Here is a 16,572-nt window from a genome sequence, read left to right as displayed (position 1 = left end):
TTTCCCAGCCTTACCCTGGAGCTCACTATCAGAGTGGTTGGACTCAAGAGGGATCACATGACATCACACACATTCCAAGCGTCCATCTTGGGCCTCTTTCCCCATTATAAACAGAACACTAACCACTGCTTAGTGACACACTTCTGGCCGTGTAGTACCAAGATGGCGGCCAAGAACTCAGGCCACTCATTAACTTCAGCTCCCGTGATTGAAGCCGTCCTATTGGCCCAGCTGTGTGCTGATGAGGTGATGGGCAGGACGTCCTGCCGTTCTCCATTGTCTCCGGAGGAGTCTGAACAATGGCTGAGCAACAGGCCTGATGGGGCTTCCAGCGAACCTAACGTCTCTGCTTCCTTCCAATCCTGTTGTTCCCACAAATACTCTTAAAGGTCAACCCAGGTCAGGGTGACCAGACCGTTGTGACTGTCTCTCCTCGCTCCCCTAGGAGAGATCTTCCCTCCTGGCTCCCCCAGGAGAGACCGTCACGTTGGGCTGACTCTTCCTGTGAGCGTTTCAGGTGAACTAGAAGGTAAACAACAGCATTCAAGCACTCTGGTGTGTTTGTGACCGGACACTTTGTCAAAGTACTCATGTGGTGATCCGCTGTTGTGTTGTTCGTGAGCTGCGTACCGACCGACGCCTATCGATTCCAGGAGGCCGGAGAGGTAAACGCTTGCGCTAAAGGCTCTTAGGCAGAATCCGCACGAGGAAGTCGTTTGGGCGAATGCTCCGTAACGGATGTTTTAGTGAAGCCGGGAGGGACGGTGGCGTGATCTCCAGTCCGGTGTGCGCTGCTCTAATGCGTGAGGGATGGAAACCTTCCACCAGCCGCCCTTTGACCCTCAGACTGTTCACGTCTCTCTTAGTATCACCGTCAGCGGTGATCGTCTAGAGGTGGGAGTATTGTCTTTCCTTCCATGCCGAGAAATCCCCTACAAACACACACACTCACGCCCACACGCTCATACCCCCACACACACACACACACACACACACACACACACACACACACACACACACACACACACACACACACAGGGCGCCCTGATACAGCTGCAAATTAGACTGTGAAATTGACAGCTCATGTGTTGCCCGTGGTTGCCATGACAACCAATTATGGCGACATCCCCCCCCCCCCCCCCCCCGCTGCCTGATCTGCATGTTCCCCGCATTCTCCCCCCGCTTTGGTTATCAAAGGTTCAGGGGCGGGGGGGGGTGCTTGTGTGTGTGTGTGCGTGTGCGTGTGTGTGTGTGTTGGGGATCAGGGGACGGTGGCCGATGGAGGGGGAATGGGGGGGAGAGTCGGTTCCACCTGAGGCCCTGTGACGGGGCGGGGGGGCGATGCTAACGTAGCCCCATGTTCAGTTTCCGCGGGGCTGCACCGCGATGGAAGGGTTACAGGAGGCTGAGGTCTGCGATGCTAAGGTACTAGCGTGTAGCTGTTAGCACGCGGCTACAAGAGTGGGGGCGGGGACAAGATACACAGGGGTGCTGAGGCCACGACGTCAGACACTTCGTGGTAGACGTGAATACCATCGTTTTTGGAGTTAACGAGCATTGATTGATTATGGATTATTGATATTCGGATCGTCGTGGATCCCAAGGACAAACGTTCATCTGACGACGGACCCTTTCCACAGAGGCGCCGTCGTAGGACATGGCCAGGCGTCACTCGAACCGAACCAGCTGCTGCTATGTCCCAGGGCACGGGTAGCAGACCCAACCAGTTTAGGTGAGTCCGCCCCCCCCCTGCGCCGGGATGCGTAACAACCCATCACCCTAACGAGTGTGACGAGCGGCACCTGAGTGCGGCCTGCGATGTGGAAACGGTTTAGGGTCACAAACGCTAACAGGCTTCCTGTGGGGGAGTGCACTGCAGCATCCGTCTTCACATGGGACTGAGTGAAATGGGAGCAGTTTGAATGTAACACACACACACCCACACACACACACCCAGCAGCAGTGTGTGTGTGTGTGTGTGTGTCTCTGTATATATGTATGGATGTGTGTGTGTCTCTGTGTGTGTGTGTGTGTATGTTGTATGTGTATATGTGTGTATGTGTGTGTGTGTGTGTGCGTGTGTGTGTTAGGGCGTGTGTGTGTGCGTGTATGTATATGTTGTATGTGTATGTGTGTGTATGTGTGCGTGTGTGTGTGTGTGTTAGGGCTCCAAAAGCCCTCCAGAACCCCACACTACTCGTGTTGTGGCCTCAGACAGCTGTGAGTCACCCCCCCGCCCGCTCACTGACAGCCCAGTTGTGTTGGAGCGCGGCCGGCTCCCTCTGGGGTTCACGTTCTGCTGCAGAGGAACACACACACACACACACACACACACACACACACACACACACACACACACATCCGGTTCTGCAGGTGCAGGAACACAGTAACAAGTAACAATAGGTTTGGAAGAGCAAAGTCAGGACGAGGAGCCAAATGAGATAGAATCACTTTTGTCAGACATTGCCTTTATTGGTGGATAAATAAACACCATGGGAGCGATATATACTGTAATATATATTCTCTCGCTCTCTCCCTCTCTCTCTCTCTCTCTCTCTCTCTCTCGGGAGTGAAGAGTCGCCGTGGTTACCACTTTGTTCTCATTAGGTACGGGGTGTCCGGTCTTTTTCCCGCCTGTTTCCGATGTTCCCGCTCCTCTCTCCTGACGGTGACGATGGCGGTGTGCGGAGGACGAGGAGGAGGAGGCCAGCGGCGGGCCCTATTAACCCCCACAGAGACGCCTCCCCGGCGGGCTAACCAGGCTGCTGCCCCCCCCCGGATCATCAGAATGAATGGAGAGACACAGAGCAGCACACACACACATAGAGACAGACAGAGACAAAGACACACACACATACACAGACACACACACACACACACACATAGAGAGACATAGACACACACATACACACAGAGACACATACATACATAGAGACACACACACACAAAAACACACATAAAAGTAAGCAGGTGCACACACATACACACAGATGCACACATGCTCTCACACACGCACCCGCACGCAAATACACCCTTCCAAGCACAAACACAGACACAGACACAAGCACCATGCACACACACACACACACACATATGCATGCTATTTCGCGCTCTCGCACACACACACACACACCCGGGGTTGAGTTTTTCCTCCCATAAAACGCTTGGCATCAATGATGTAAATGAATGTTCGCCGTCCGCCAGGTGGATCTCTGATAGGGCAGACTTCCAAAACAGCTGGCGCCGTCATTTCACTTCTCAGCCCCGCTTTGATTTATCGCTCTCTTCGACACGGAATTAATCCTTCATTACCAAACGCCTTCCTGCTCAGGCTGTGTACCAATAGGTGTGTCGATGATTACCCTATCGCGATATGAATGACTTGGTAAACAGTCGACTCCCACTGTATTTGTAATGTCATATACAGCCATGGAATCGGATTCACTGACAACCTTTTTGTTGCAGAAGACAAAGGCGTGCCCCCGGCTCTTTCTTTCCACTCTGGTCCTGCTCTACTTCTTCCTGAGACACGTACACAGAATCAGATACACTCCTGCTTGATCTGCACGCCTTATGGTCAAATGCTTAGGACATGAAGTGAGAGCACAGTATTAGAGAGAAGATTGAGACAGTGTCTACGTCTATGAACTGAACAGTAGACAGTTTAGATAAGAGTATGGTCTCACTGGACAGAAGTCGTGGTGATGTTACCATTCACCTAATAGAATCACAATCAGAATTGAAATTTAAGATGTCATCTACTCACATCACGAAACGTTGAAAGACTTCTCGAGTCGAGTGTTAAACGCACTTTTATTTATTGTTTAGGTGCCAAATGAAACAGTGTCACCATCTATCGAGGGAGGGGGATTAAGATTAAATGGTCACATAAAAAAATAGAAAATCAAGGATGGAACTGGAACTCGGGGGGGGGGCAACATGATGGACAGGTCAGAGGGAGGGGGGCCACATGATGGACAGGTCAGACAGCGTCAAGAGCCATACGTGGGTTGTGTTTGGTTCTTTGCACGTTTCCACAGCCTATATTAATCTCAAACAAGAAAAAGTCTTTTTTTTTGTTGAACTAGCCATGCATACAGTTGACGAATCCACGTGTTCTGAGTCTATGTGTCTTCACACAAACTGGCACTTTTCAATAGAAAATATGTACACTACCACTTATTGTTTTTGCCACTTTCGCTCTCACCCTCGTTTCATTTGGCTCAATTTGAATACTCTGCATACATAAATGAAGACTGGGATGTTAGAAACCCTAGCAGCCCGTTTGTTTCTGCAAAACCGGAGGGGAAACGAAATTGAAAGTATGACAGAAGTCGGCAGGTCTTAATGGGAATGCCAGCGCTCCTTCAAAATAAGAGTAAGGCAGCCGGTTCTGAAGATTGTTTCTGTAGAAACCCCAGCAGGTTCTGTTGAGAAATCTGCTGTCACAGCTTTCCCCCCCAAAAATAATAAAAACATGACTTGTGTGATATATAAAACTCCCACTCTCTCTCTTTCTCTCTCCCTCTGCCCACCACTGGATTCCCAACACTGTAGAACCATGGCGATATAACCGCAATGCTGTGAAATCCCCCTGACACCTCATCCTCGCTTTTGTCTTCCCTAAACTCTTACATGAAAGAAAACTCCAACCCAAAAAACCCTATAAAAGGATGGCACTCTCCTGACATCTCTCCTGGGCTCCCTGTGATCGTTCCAATCCGCCCACTCCACTCTCCCGCCAGAAGAGGCTGGCAGACGCTGAAGGAACCGTGAACACAAATCAAAGACTCATCAATGTTTTAAACACGGACCCCGCCCACTGCAGCCAGCGCGCTACTGGTGTGTGTGTGTGTGTGTGTGTCGTTTATGTAAAACAAAATAAAACAAAAACCTCAACACAAATCATTAAAAGATTACTCTCAAGGAAAATGTTTCCGTTAGCTTATTGCGGAGTCACCTTGATGTAATTCCGTCATGTGACCCTTCTCTTGATGACAGCCCCCCCCCCCCCCCAACAAAAACAACTCAGAGCAACATAAGGCGTGTGTACGTTTTACTCTATTATTTTTTTCTTCTAACGTTGTTCGATTTCTCTCCCGACAAACTCATTCACACTCTATTCATTATTGACATGTCGTTGTTACTATTATTATCATCATCATCATCATCATCATCATCATCATAATGATTCATATTATTCATATTAATAATCACTTATTTGTATGCACCAAAGAGTTCAGACCCAGAGGGTTCAACCGTGAGTTAGTGTTTCTGTTTTTGGTCGTTCGTAGTTCGGACTCGGGAGTTCACACACTCAAGTGTTTGTGCATGAGCTTGTGAGTGTGTGTGTGTGTGTGTGTGTGTGTGTGTGTGTGTGTGTGTGTGTGTGTGGGTCAGGGGGGGGGCTATTGTATATTGCAGGAGGAGCAGCAGGGGTCGTCCTTGTCCGGCTGGGCGGCGTAGTCCATCTGCCGCACGATCTCGGCGAACAGCTCGTCCACCATGGACTTGCTCTTGGCCGAGGTCTCCATGAAGGGGCAGCCCCACTCCTCGGCCAGCGCCTGGCCCTCGCTGGCCGACACCTCCCGCTCGCTCTCCAGGTCCACCTTGTTCCCCACCAGGATCACCGGCACCTTCTCGTACCTGCGGAGCGGACACAGAGGAACCAGAACCAGGGTGAGCCGCGAGGAACGACAGGAGGACACTCAGGAGGACACAGAGGGACGCGTCTGTGGTCGGTTCAGAGACGTAAAAACTGTGGTAAATGGTTGAGTTTGTGCACTCAGGTATGGTAGAGTTTGTGTGTGTGTGTGTGTGTGTGTGTGTGTGTGTGTGTGTGTGTGTGTGTGTGTGTGTGTGTGTGTGTGTGTGAGTGTGGGCAAGGGCGTAATCAGAATACACAAAAGAAAATCACACAAAAGCATTAGAGCATTCGCTTGAGTCGGTCTCATGCTGTGTTGTCTGATTTGCTGTGGTGTTTTCTGAATAATTGTTGTGTTTTCTGATTTGCTGTGGTGTTTTATGATTTGCTGTGGTGTTTTTGGCTTCAGGGCCACCGTACTAATGAGAGAGAGTACTGAGAGAGTTTCAGGTGAGAAGGTGTGCGTGTGACGCAGCCTCTCAGACCGGCCCGGGCCTCAGTGGATCGCTCTGGCCCATCTGCTCCTGAAATACCAGCACGACACCCCAGGCTGGGACGCGACCCAGTGGGAGGCAGGAAGTGAGCAATCCACTGCGGCCCCACCCACCGAGAACAGGATGTGGCCGGAATCCTTTGAACTTGTATTGAACTCAATTTCTTTGCCTTAAATCTCGAGGCAGTTCATTACGTTGAACACAAACTAGTTCAATATAGACTTGTATTCAACACTGTTTGTGAGTGAGTGTGTCTGTGTGTGTGTGTGTGAGTGTTAGTGTGTCTGTGTCTCTGTGTGTCTGTCTGTGTGTGTGTGTGTTACTGTGTCTCTGTGAGTGTGAGTGTCTATGCGTCTGTCTGTCTGTCTGTGTGTGTGTTACTGTGTCTCTGTGTGTGTGTGTTAGTGTGAGTGAGTGAGTGTGTGTGTGTGTGTGTCTATGTGTGTGAATGAGTGAGTGTGTCTATGCGTCTGTCTGTCTGTGTCTGTGTGTTAGCGTGTCTGTGTGTGTGTGTGTGTGTGTGTGTGTGTGTGTCGTTATATATATAGCCTTGCTAAGGGTCTCCAGGAGTGACACACTGACAGCCAGTGTATTTTAGCCCTCAGAGTTTTCTCTGGTGGGCCGTCTAGACATGTTGCCTGATCAAAAAGCAGCCGCCGGGTCCTCGCGGCGGGGCCGTCGTGGTTTGATGTGGCCGACGTGAACCCGACTGCGTGTGTCAGAGCGCTGTGGTCTGGAGCCACGCGGAGCGATCAATAGATCGGGGTCAGACACCTCTCCGTCTCCTTAGAGCTTCTGAACGCCTGTCGGCGCAGCCTACAATATTCATGCTGCTCAATTATTCATTTGTTTGAGAAAGAGAGGAGAAGAAAGTTTGGGGGAAGACTGTCACATTTCTCTCAAGTTTAAGTGTCACTTGAGTGTACTACATGGAGTAGTGTTGTTGTTATCAGTTCCAAGGCAAAACACAGTACGTCTACATTCAGGGCGTTTAGCAGACACTTTAATCCAAAGCGACTTACAATAAGTACATTTGTCAGAAGAAAGAGAAACAACAATATGTCTCTGTCGGTACACAAAGGATGTTCATAGAACCAAGTGCCAAGCACTTACAATTGCTAGGCTAACCCATTCCCTGTATATAACAAAGACAGCTAGGATAACAGTAGATGTGCTGAACATTTAACCTGTCGATTCACAACACTTGCGGTTGAATGCAACTCAAATACAAATACAACAACAGCAAAGCATTGCTCATCTCTACAGAGTACACTCTGTAGAGATGAGTGTAATATCTGGTCAGGCTACATTTTGCACAGCCCCTCATCAAACTTGCATGGGCATGTTGGACCTATGGTGATTTACTCATGAATTAATGATCAACAGAGAGCCCATAGTGATATCTTAACCACTGCTTCCCTGACCTGCGTCTCAGCCTATGGAAGTGTAAGGCTTAGCTCAGGAGGTAGAGCGGGTTGAATAGTAACCGGAAGGTTGCTAGTTCGATCCCCGGCTTCTCCCCGGAGTGTCGAGGTGTCCCTGAGCAAGAGGCCTCACCCTGACTGCTCCCGACGAGCTGGCTGTCGCCTTGCATGGCTGACTCTGCCATCGGTGTGTGAATGTGTGCATTAACCGGTATGAGTCGCTTTGGATAAAAGCGTCTGCTAAATGCCCTAAATGTACGGGGGAACAGATGATGTCCGGTGTCCCTTGTTGCCAGCAGTGTCGGTAGGAACCATTTAAACGACCGGTGGTTTAAATAAACTGTTGTCTGTGTTTGGACATTGTTTCACCTAGAGCCCGGTCACTGCATTCCCGACCTTAAATAGGCATACGTCGAAAGCCACAAGTTCTGCTGAGAAACTATTCCAGACCGCATTTCCTCAGAGCGAGCAACTTGAACCTTTTACTACATTCCCGTTTTTCGATGGGAAGCCCATAATTATGGTTTTCGCATTTGAAAGTCTGTGTTTTCTAAATTTAGCCGGGGCTGTTTATTAAAGGCCGCAGGGGGCCGTGGTGTGAAGCCACGGTGGTCCACTCGGGCGTATCTCTCCCAACAGGACGGAAAGTCGAGCCCATCCCCCCGGAGTAATGATACAAATCACAGGGGGAGATAAACACGTCCCCAAAGCCGTGTCTATGGGGCCCCGCCCTCACTCCCAGAACTCCCAGAACTCCCATCACAGCCTCTCCCCCCGTCCCTCATGCTTACTGGGAATAACAAGAAAACATCTAATGAAAGCTGTGTATGCAACATGTAACAACATTGGACCAATACATTTCCATACAATTCCCTTTCTTAAAATGATATCTTATATCCATTAAGTGCTACAAAGCTCCACAAATATAACAGCAATGGATTCAGTCAGCACAGCGACGACACTAACACAACGGGAATCTGTCTCACTCGGAAAAAACTAAAAGCCCAAAAGCAGGAAGGAGGAGGAATCGTCATCTGGCTCCGAACGAGCGGTTTCTATAAATAACTTTAATCAGAGGAAGGGGGCCCTGTGGTCCCAGGAGGTGTGTGTGTGTGTGTGTGTGTGTGTGTGTGTGTGTGTGTGTGTGTGTGTGTGTGTGTGTGTGTGTGTGTGTGTGTGTGTGGGGGGGGGGGACCGTGGGGCCGAGCGGGGAGCTGCACATTCTAGGTGCAGGAAGGGGGGGGGGGGGAAAGAAAAACAACGACAGACGTGCCGCAAGGACGCCGAGGGTGTGGACTCTCACGCTGAACACACGGTGCCGCCCACCCTGGTGGTGGGGGCCCGGCCCGGTGGGGGGGCCGCTCTGCTGCGTATCCCAGCCACAGACCTCCGGCCTCAGCCCCCAGACCGCCAGCTCAGGCCTGGAGTGGGCGGGGCCACGGCACAACGAGGCGCTAAGCTAGGGCGGCCCGGGGTATGCGGTATGCAGGCACTGGAGCGCGCTCACTTCAAACACCCATCTCAGCGCCCTGACACAGCTAATCTATAATGCATGCTACGTCAACTGATAAGAGGCCTCGCTGAGGCCAGGGTGGGGCGAGCCATGGTGGGGTGTGGGGCATGTGGGGTAGGGTATGGGGGTTGGGGTATGTTGGGTTGGGAGTAGGGGATGTGTGGGGTGGGGTGAGGGGTTTGGGGTACGTGGGGTAGGGCGTAAAGAAGGTCGGGGTGGTCACATGACAGTCTCTGGACCATCTGCTGCTACCGGGAGGTCCAGTCCAAGGTATCATCTGTATTTTTTGTAAATATACGACACAATATTATGGTATTTATTGTGTATTAATGTTAGAACATCATATTACCAATGTAATATGCATCAATAATACAACACCAATGCATACATTGGATCGATTTTCTAAATTCTGATACCCAAGATTTATTTTATTAGAAATGACCATCTTAACATCGTCTTCCTATAACGTTATAAACTCCCGCATATTCAAACTTTACAAGACTGGAGATGTTGAGATATGATGTTATTATTATCATTATTTCCATAACTCTTTCGGTGCATTTAAGAAACGAAGCGGCTCATCGCTCGAAGGACGGCGGACATCTGGCAGGACCCGGCAATCTGTCACCCTAGAATGGCCCGCATATCGCCTCTGGCGCCGTCAGGAGGACAGATAAATGGTTTCTATCGGTTCCTGCCGTAGGGCGGTCTGTGAGGAGGGGCTGCTGCTCTATGACTCAGGTGAGCCGGTTTGGCCGACTCAGGGAAGGACGTACGAGCTCCCTCTGAGTACAGAGAGGACAGAAGCAGAGATCGGGGCTGCTCGAGCAGAACAGTCAAACAGGTCGAGAGCAGAACCGCGAGGGCATTGCGACAAGTCTGTTCTGCTCATTGGATCCAAACTTCAAGGTCACGGTATCACACACTTCAAGGTCAACGGCCCACCGCACACACACTGGTGTGTTGTCGATTCACAATTTACTTGTTTTAGGGATTGCCTTCCAATTGACTGTATATTCTGGTTCGTGACATTTTTCTAGATTAAAAGCATGAGTGGGTAAATACGAATTGAGTGAATGTATAAACAATAAACTTACTAAACATCTATTTTCCATAAACGACTGCGAGCCAAGTCCTCTGGCTAAACCATAAAAAATGCTGCACAATAAAAGGAAATAAATAAGACATGAATACAATTCAGTCAAGCACAATTGATTCGAGGCAGAACAGTTATTGGTGGGCCTATTTCTTTGCAATCAACACTTTGATTAAATCACTCTTTAACAATACACCATCATTAATGGTGAATTAGCAGGAAAACGTATACCCTGCTGGCTTTCCCTCCTTCTCCTGATTTTTCTCCTTGTTTCATGATCTTAAAGCTTGCTCTCCATTGCGTATATCCACAGATTTAAAGTTACCTCAGTGTGTTACTGTTGTTTTGTCACTGATGTTCTGTTTCACAGGAATGTCCACTTTCTCCACTATGGCCAACCCCAGCCTTCCACTGGCGACAGTAACAGCAGGACGAGCTGGCGTGAGCTCGTAACGAAACAGACGAGGAACGTCGTTCCCCACCGCGCTGGGTGGCCTGTGTAATTGCAGTGCTTGAGTAACTCAATAAATCACAAGAAAATATAAGACATGTACGCACACACACGCTCAACCACTGAAGGAATACTGATTCGTATCTTGAAAATGTGAGGGCCCCCAGGGCCTGGAATGAAACGCCAGCTATTTTAAAAGCAGTTCATCGACAACCAACATGCTTTGCAATTTATGGTTTGCAAAATAATATACAGACGAAACCATATCTTTTAGGGAGGTATTAAAAAAAAAAAAAGGTAAAAAGGTCACATTGAAATCCCCCAAATCCCTTACTTAATATTGGGTTAGGGTAAGGGTTAGGGTAACCCTATGCGTGTGTGTATATGTGTGTTAGGCTAACCTTAACCCGTTTCCTTATGAGACGGTCCAGTACAGGTGAATCTACTGCTATCTCCTAAACATTATGTGGTCCATTAAAGTGAGACTGAACGGTCTTCTCTACGGCTCCGGTGTTTAACCCCTTTGTATTAACAGCCATAACTCATAACACAAAGACATGTGCCTAAAATTAACCAGAACAATATACCGACGCCATGTGCACAGCTCCTTTCTTCCCTCAAAAACACATTTCCCACATTCCTCTCCATGTGCTATCGATCGACCGTCCTAATGTGAAACAGCTACCTTCATGCTGAGGTAACTGTCAAAACACGTCACCTGCGCGGCGCCGACGGCTCGTGTAGTCGTGATGAGGTGTGGGCGTGGGGCGCGCAGGTCGCTAATCCCGCACACCCTTGGCCTCCGAGCTAATGCCCGCCTGGGACTCAGACCGCAGACGCTGACGGGACCTGACAGAGGTCACCGTGCGAACGACACCCAGGACCCAGGGCCGAGCCGAGGGGAGCCGTGTGACGGAGACGGCAACACCGTGGGGGATAGGTGTGTGTGTGTGTGTGTGTGTGTGTGTGTGTGTGTGTGTGTGTGTGTGTGTGTGTGTGTGTGTGTGTGTGTGTGGGGGGGGGGGGGGGGGGGGGGGGGGGGGGGGGGGGGGGGTAAGGTTGGCACCGAGGGGAGGCCAGATGGGGGTCTGAAGTGGTCCAGCACACGTAGAAAGAAGTTGACTTATTTCCGGCTGGTCGAGACTGAGGATGTTCTTTGCAGAATATTTTATGCTGGATGGGAAATCACAGAAATCCACTTGTGGAAATAATGAAGGAATAAACTGTGATGCTGTGGGCAGTTATCGGAAAATAATGTATGACGGGGGTGGTGATGCCAAAGTTCATCACCTTCCAATAACCAGACACCGCCCAGAGTGGTTTCATTCTGCTTGTACCACAGTTACCACCAGTATTAGATATTAGTTACTTCCATATGCATCGCCATTGTAATTTTTAATCTATATTATCAGCTGAAATGTAATTATTCTCAAGGAAATATCTGGACACAAGTTGTATTTGGCTGTTTCTCGGTTCGATTTGTAGCATATTGATTCAATAAGAACTGTTGCAGAAGTGCAGAAATGTCCCGTTAATGTACACCCATGGAACGTTACTGGCCAATTGGGATCAAGCATTTAGCAACACTGTGGTATAAATCAATCAAATCACACCAGCCTTGTGTTTTCTGACCAACCACGAGCAATGTTCGCAAGTTCAGCAGGGTATGCATTTGTTTATTTTCCGTGCCAGCACGTTTTCTCGTTCTTACGACCTCCACACCACACTTATTTCAACCCAAGAATGCGAGGGAGAGAGGAGGGCCAACTGCTTACAGTAGGAGACAGCATCTTTCTCATGGTGCATCTATTATTAACCATGTGAAAGCTGCTCTCTCGTGTACGAGGGGTTGAGCTAGTTATTCTTCGTTTTGGCGCGGACATCGGGGGAACATCGGAAGCCTGATGGTGTCCGGTCAGCGGCGGCGGCAGGGCCTTGCCGGGCGGGAGGACAATGCGACGGAGATCTGGTGGTGGGACGCTGAGTGGGACGATACAATACTCCTTTATCTCCCCAGTATTGGACACGCGGTCCGGATTAGTAACACTGGCTGTGGGCATAATTGCGGCCAACGAGAAAAAAAACATGAAGTTGCTCCGGTGGTTGTGTAGCCGGGACAACCTAATTCATAACAATTGGTCACACCTTCCACACAATACACGAGTTAATGCAAACCCGGCGTTGACCTATTAATCACGTTATGTTGCGTGTTGGAAAGAGGGCGACTCCCAGCCAGGACTGGCCACTACTGGAACCACACCCCCGACAAACCCCTCCTCTTGGAGTCACCAACCTTAACCCCCACCCTACGGAACAGCATCGAGGCGAATGCTTGGGAGCTTCAGTAAATGATATCACACCGTATCCCAGCATGCAGCAGCAGAACCTACACTGTGTTTTTGGTGGGCAAACCACGTCTTGCAAAATGAAAAGCGGCAGCTCGTCCATTCAGAAGCGGATCTCTGCTCTGTCTCCTCCCAGCTGGGAGATAAAGAGGGAGAGACTGAGAGGAACAGCCTTAAGAGATCCTAAAGGGGCCCTAATGACATAACCGCTGCATAACTGGAATAAAACGTACCTATCCAACTAAGTAGACATGTTTATCTGCAGTCGATGGCTTTGTATCTGGTAGCATTTTTAGACCTAATTAGGTTAAAAGTCGGCCATAATGCATTAACACGCCTTTCAACGCTGGCTTTTATCAAGTGTATTTTACTCAAATGCAGCATTGGTGCCAGTAGACTATTTTTCATGAAAATCACTCGCTGTTTTGCCTGTGGGGAATCTACCATGACTTAGGGAATAACCACCAGGCGAAGACCGCCTTCAATGGAATGCTGACATCTGCAATGGTTGAGCGGCAAGAATTGTGTTTGTTTCAGTGGCCCGCTCTGAAGCATTATTCAACCCACCAGGCCTCATAGTTCTGGATCATCAGTTCCCAACGCTTCATAATCAGGGCTCTGCTGTGTATTTCTACGGCTTCTAAAGGTCCCGTCTATTAGGTTTTTTCAGATAGGGTGTGCTATTCAAACCACACACACACACACACACACACACACACACACACACACACACACACACACACACACACACACACACACACACACACACACACACACACACACACAAATAATCTGGAGATTGCTAGTTCAATCCTAGCTCCTCCTAGCTGTCCAGGTGTCCCTGAGCGAGACGCCTCACCCTGACTGCTCCCGACCAGCTGGCTGTCGCCTTGCGTGGCTGACACCGCCGTCGGTATGTTAATGCATGTATGAATGTGTGTATGAATGGGTGAAGGTTAGGCAGTATTGTAAAGCGCTTTGAGTGTCCACTGGTTCAAAAAGCGCTGTATGAACGCAGTCCATTTCCATTCACCCTTCAGTGGGAAGGGGTCGGGCAACTAGTCTCGTCTCCCTATCCTTCCTCTCGCGCTATTGAGGGTGGAAACCCGCTGACCTCATTCCTTCATCCATACCGTGGATTTATGGGCGTGTTTATGAAGGCTGGACGTCGGACGGCAGCGCTGGATTCAATTTGCACACAAACAACGGCGGGCACAGTGGAACGGCGGGGAGGAGACACAGGATCAGAAGGGCTTTGAGAATGGCTCCAATGTGTCTTTGTCGAGGAGGAATTAGCATGCGTCAATAGTTACAGAGCGTTTAACCGATACGGCGCAAACCAAATGCATATTCAGTTTTTTCGATTGAGGCTTTGCTGAGCTACGGGGATCTGGTCTCATTTATAGTCGAATAATCAGCTCCAACGTAAGATTAGTTTGTTGAATGCAGTGAGAGCTTCCTCAGAGAGCCGTCTGGTATCTCTGGAGGAGCGGACTGCTCAGTCAGCCCTCAGACACAATCCCTGACACTGAGGGTGAATGAATGATTGAATGAATGGATGGGCGCATGCATGAATGGATGAATGCATGAATGGATGGATGGATGGATGCTCCCTCAGTGTTACATAATACAAACTTCAGTCGTAGTGCAACATTAAAGCATAGACAGGATCTGAGCTGTGATAGATAGGCCTCGTTTGAGGATGTTATTGTGTCTGGAGGGTTCGCCTGCAGCAAGGGAACTCCGATAATGGGACAGGAGGACAATAGGGTAGCCCTCCTCCCACCCTTAGCTAACCTCTCAGTGTGTATCAGCCTGCCTCCCCCCCCCCCCCCCAGTAGTGACCTCATCGTTAGATCATCAGAGCGCATCACTTGGAAAACCACCATGCAACCCCTCCCTGATCGGCGGCAGGGTGACAGCTTGCTCTCGTTAATTACAAAAGCATGGCCTCATTTCTTCTTCTTTACTAGGAACCCTTCGGCCTACAGAAGCGTGGATAATTTCCCCAAACCGGGGAAGTGCCCCCGAATGCTCCAGCATTGCCTTCATAGCCCCGTTGCCACAGAGCTGCCCTGGCTGTTGCACTGAATCTTGGCTACTGTAAGCACACTGGTCAGGCTTCCAAGAGGTTGCAACCATCTAAACAATGTGGAGCTCACAGCAGCGCTAATAAGACCGCATGCAGTTCGCCCAGGGCACTGTCATGTCAGCCTCCGTCAGAGGAGCTTCACCGTGGTAGATTTGAGATGGAATGCACCCCTTGATCTGCTCTTTGATCCAGACTACCAGAGCCAATTGGTGTCTGGTCAATTAGCATAGCACCACAGAGATACAGGAGCCTGTGATGCAATGGAGATCATTCGAGGTAGTCGGAAGCTGGTTACTGATTGGATGTAAGATCCGGTTTAGATGCTGTAACCGCTGTATATGTCGTTGTGTTTAAAGAAGTTTGATTGTGGCCTACCCTAAAGCCCAAATAAGACGAGGATTGGGAAAAGCCTACCCTTGAAGAAGGAGAACACATCTCCATGTAGACAGTTGAGGACACGGCCCTTACCCTATCCTGGCCTGACTCTTTAGCATGTTATAAGAACCGTACCAATGTCCCGATGGTAAACTTTGACATAATCCTCCCCCATCATGGTGCGACTACTGACCGTTTCACTCGGATTATCTGGTCCCTCATGGGTTTGATGTCCTGGAAGCTCTGCTGGTTGACGAGGCTGTACACCAGGATGAAGCCCTGGCCGTTCTTGATGTAGAGGTCCCGCATGGAGGCGAACTGCTCCGTGCCCGCCGTGTCCAGGATCTCCAGCACCGAGGGCGACGAGTCCACCTCGATCTCCTTGCGGTAGAAGTCCTCTATGGTGGGGTCGTACTTCTCGATGAAGGTCCCGGTGACGAACTGCACCGTGAGGGCGGATTTCCCGACCCCACCGCTACCCAGGACCACTACTTTATACTCCCGCATCGCGCCCTGGCTGCCGGGGGTTTAATCAAGAGATGCTCGGAAGGTCTCAATCTCCGCGCCACATTGAAATCGCATTAATAAAACGATGATGCCGAATCACGTTCACCATTCGTGTCCCATGTTGAACGGGTGTCAATAATTCAATCTTGGCTCGCCGCTGCTGGGCTACAGCAGAGCACAAAGCCTCGGTGCCCTGAGACGGGTTTCATTGTAGGGTTTCCCCCCACGCAGACCAGACAGGGTCGACCGTGCCTGCATCCCAGTGATGCAATGTTCCAGATTTACATAGGAAGGAATACAAATTCACCGAATCAGTGAAACGTGGGAGTGTTTCAGATCACCCATCTGTGCAGGATAAAAAAACAAACTTGCTCCATCGAAGACATTGCAACCAAAAAAAAACCCGGTTTCCACCTAGAACGGGTTGCGGGAGCGAAAACGAAGCCTGCAAGCAGCCTGCCGTGAGGTCAACGAGCCTGTGCGTAATCGACGCTTAGTGCAAAAACTTGCGTCTCTTTGTTTCTTTTTCACCATCTCTCGCACGTCTTGGCTCCGTCTTCGTTGACCAACACAACCCCCGCCGCCGTGCTCTCTCGGGCGGAGACCCAGCGCTGCTGCGTAAACCACCCGG

The 16,572-nt window shown here is 49.8% G+C and overlaps 1 protein-coding gene across 1 annotated transcript; it reads right to left on the bottom strand.

Moving 5' to 3' along the window:
- Positions 1–3,851: 3,851 nt before the first annotated feature.
- Positions 3,852–16,502, bottom strand: rap2aa (RAP2A, member of RAS oncogene family a). Its single transcript, XM_079731178.1, has 2 exons — positions 15,628–16,502; positions 3,852–5,646 (listed from the first exon to the last, which is right to left on the bottom strand). The coding sequence occupies exons 1-2, from the start codon at positions 15,939–15,941 to the stop codon at positions 5,409–5,411; spliced, it is 552 nt and encodes a 183-aa protein (XP_079587304.1). The 5' UTR covers positions 15,942–16,502; the 3' UTR covers positions 3,852–5,408.
- Between the last annotated feature and the right edge of the window lie 70 nt (positions 16,503–16,572).

This window comes from Pollachius pollachius, assembly GCF_949987615.1.
Source record: "Pollachius pollachius genome assembly, chromosome: 3".
NCBI lineage: Eukaryota > Metazoa > Chordata > Actinopteri > Gadiformes > Gadidae > Pollachius > Pollachius pollachius.
The sequence above is the reverse complement of the archived record's forward strand: the minus strand, read 5'-3'. Positions and strand labels throughout refer to the sequence as shown.

What these genes read in the sequence shown, in the direction of transcription:
- rap2aa (XM_079731178.1), bottom strand. Translation starts at nt 15,941, where the DNA reads ATGCGGGAGTATAAAGTAGTGGTCCTGGGTAGCGGTGGGGTCGGGAAA. An exon ending in CAGATAATCCGAGTGAAACG is followed by an intron (nt 5,647 to 15,627) that starts GTCAGTAGTCGC and finishes TCCGCTCCGCAG; the next exon opens with GTACGAGAAGGTGCCGGTGA.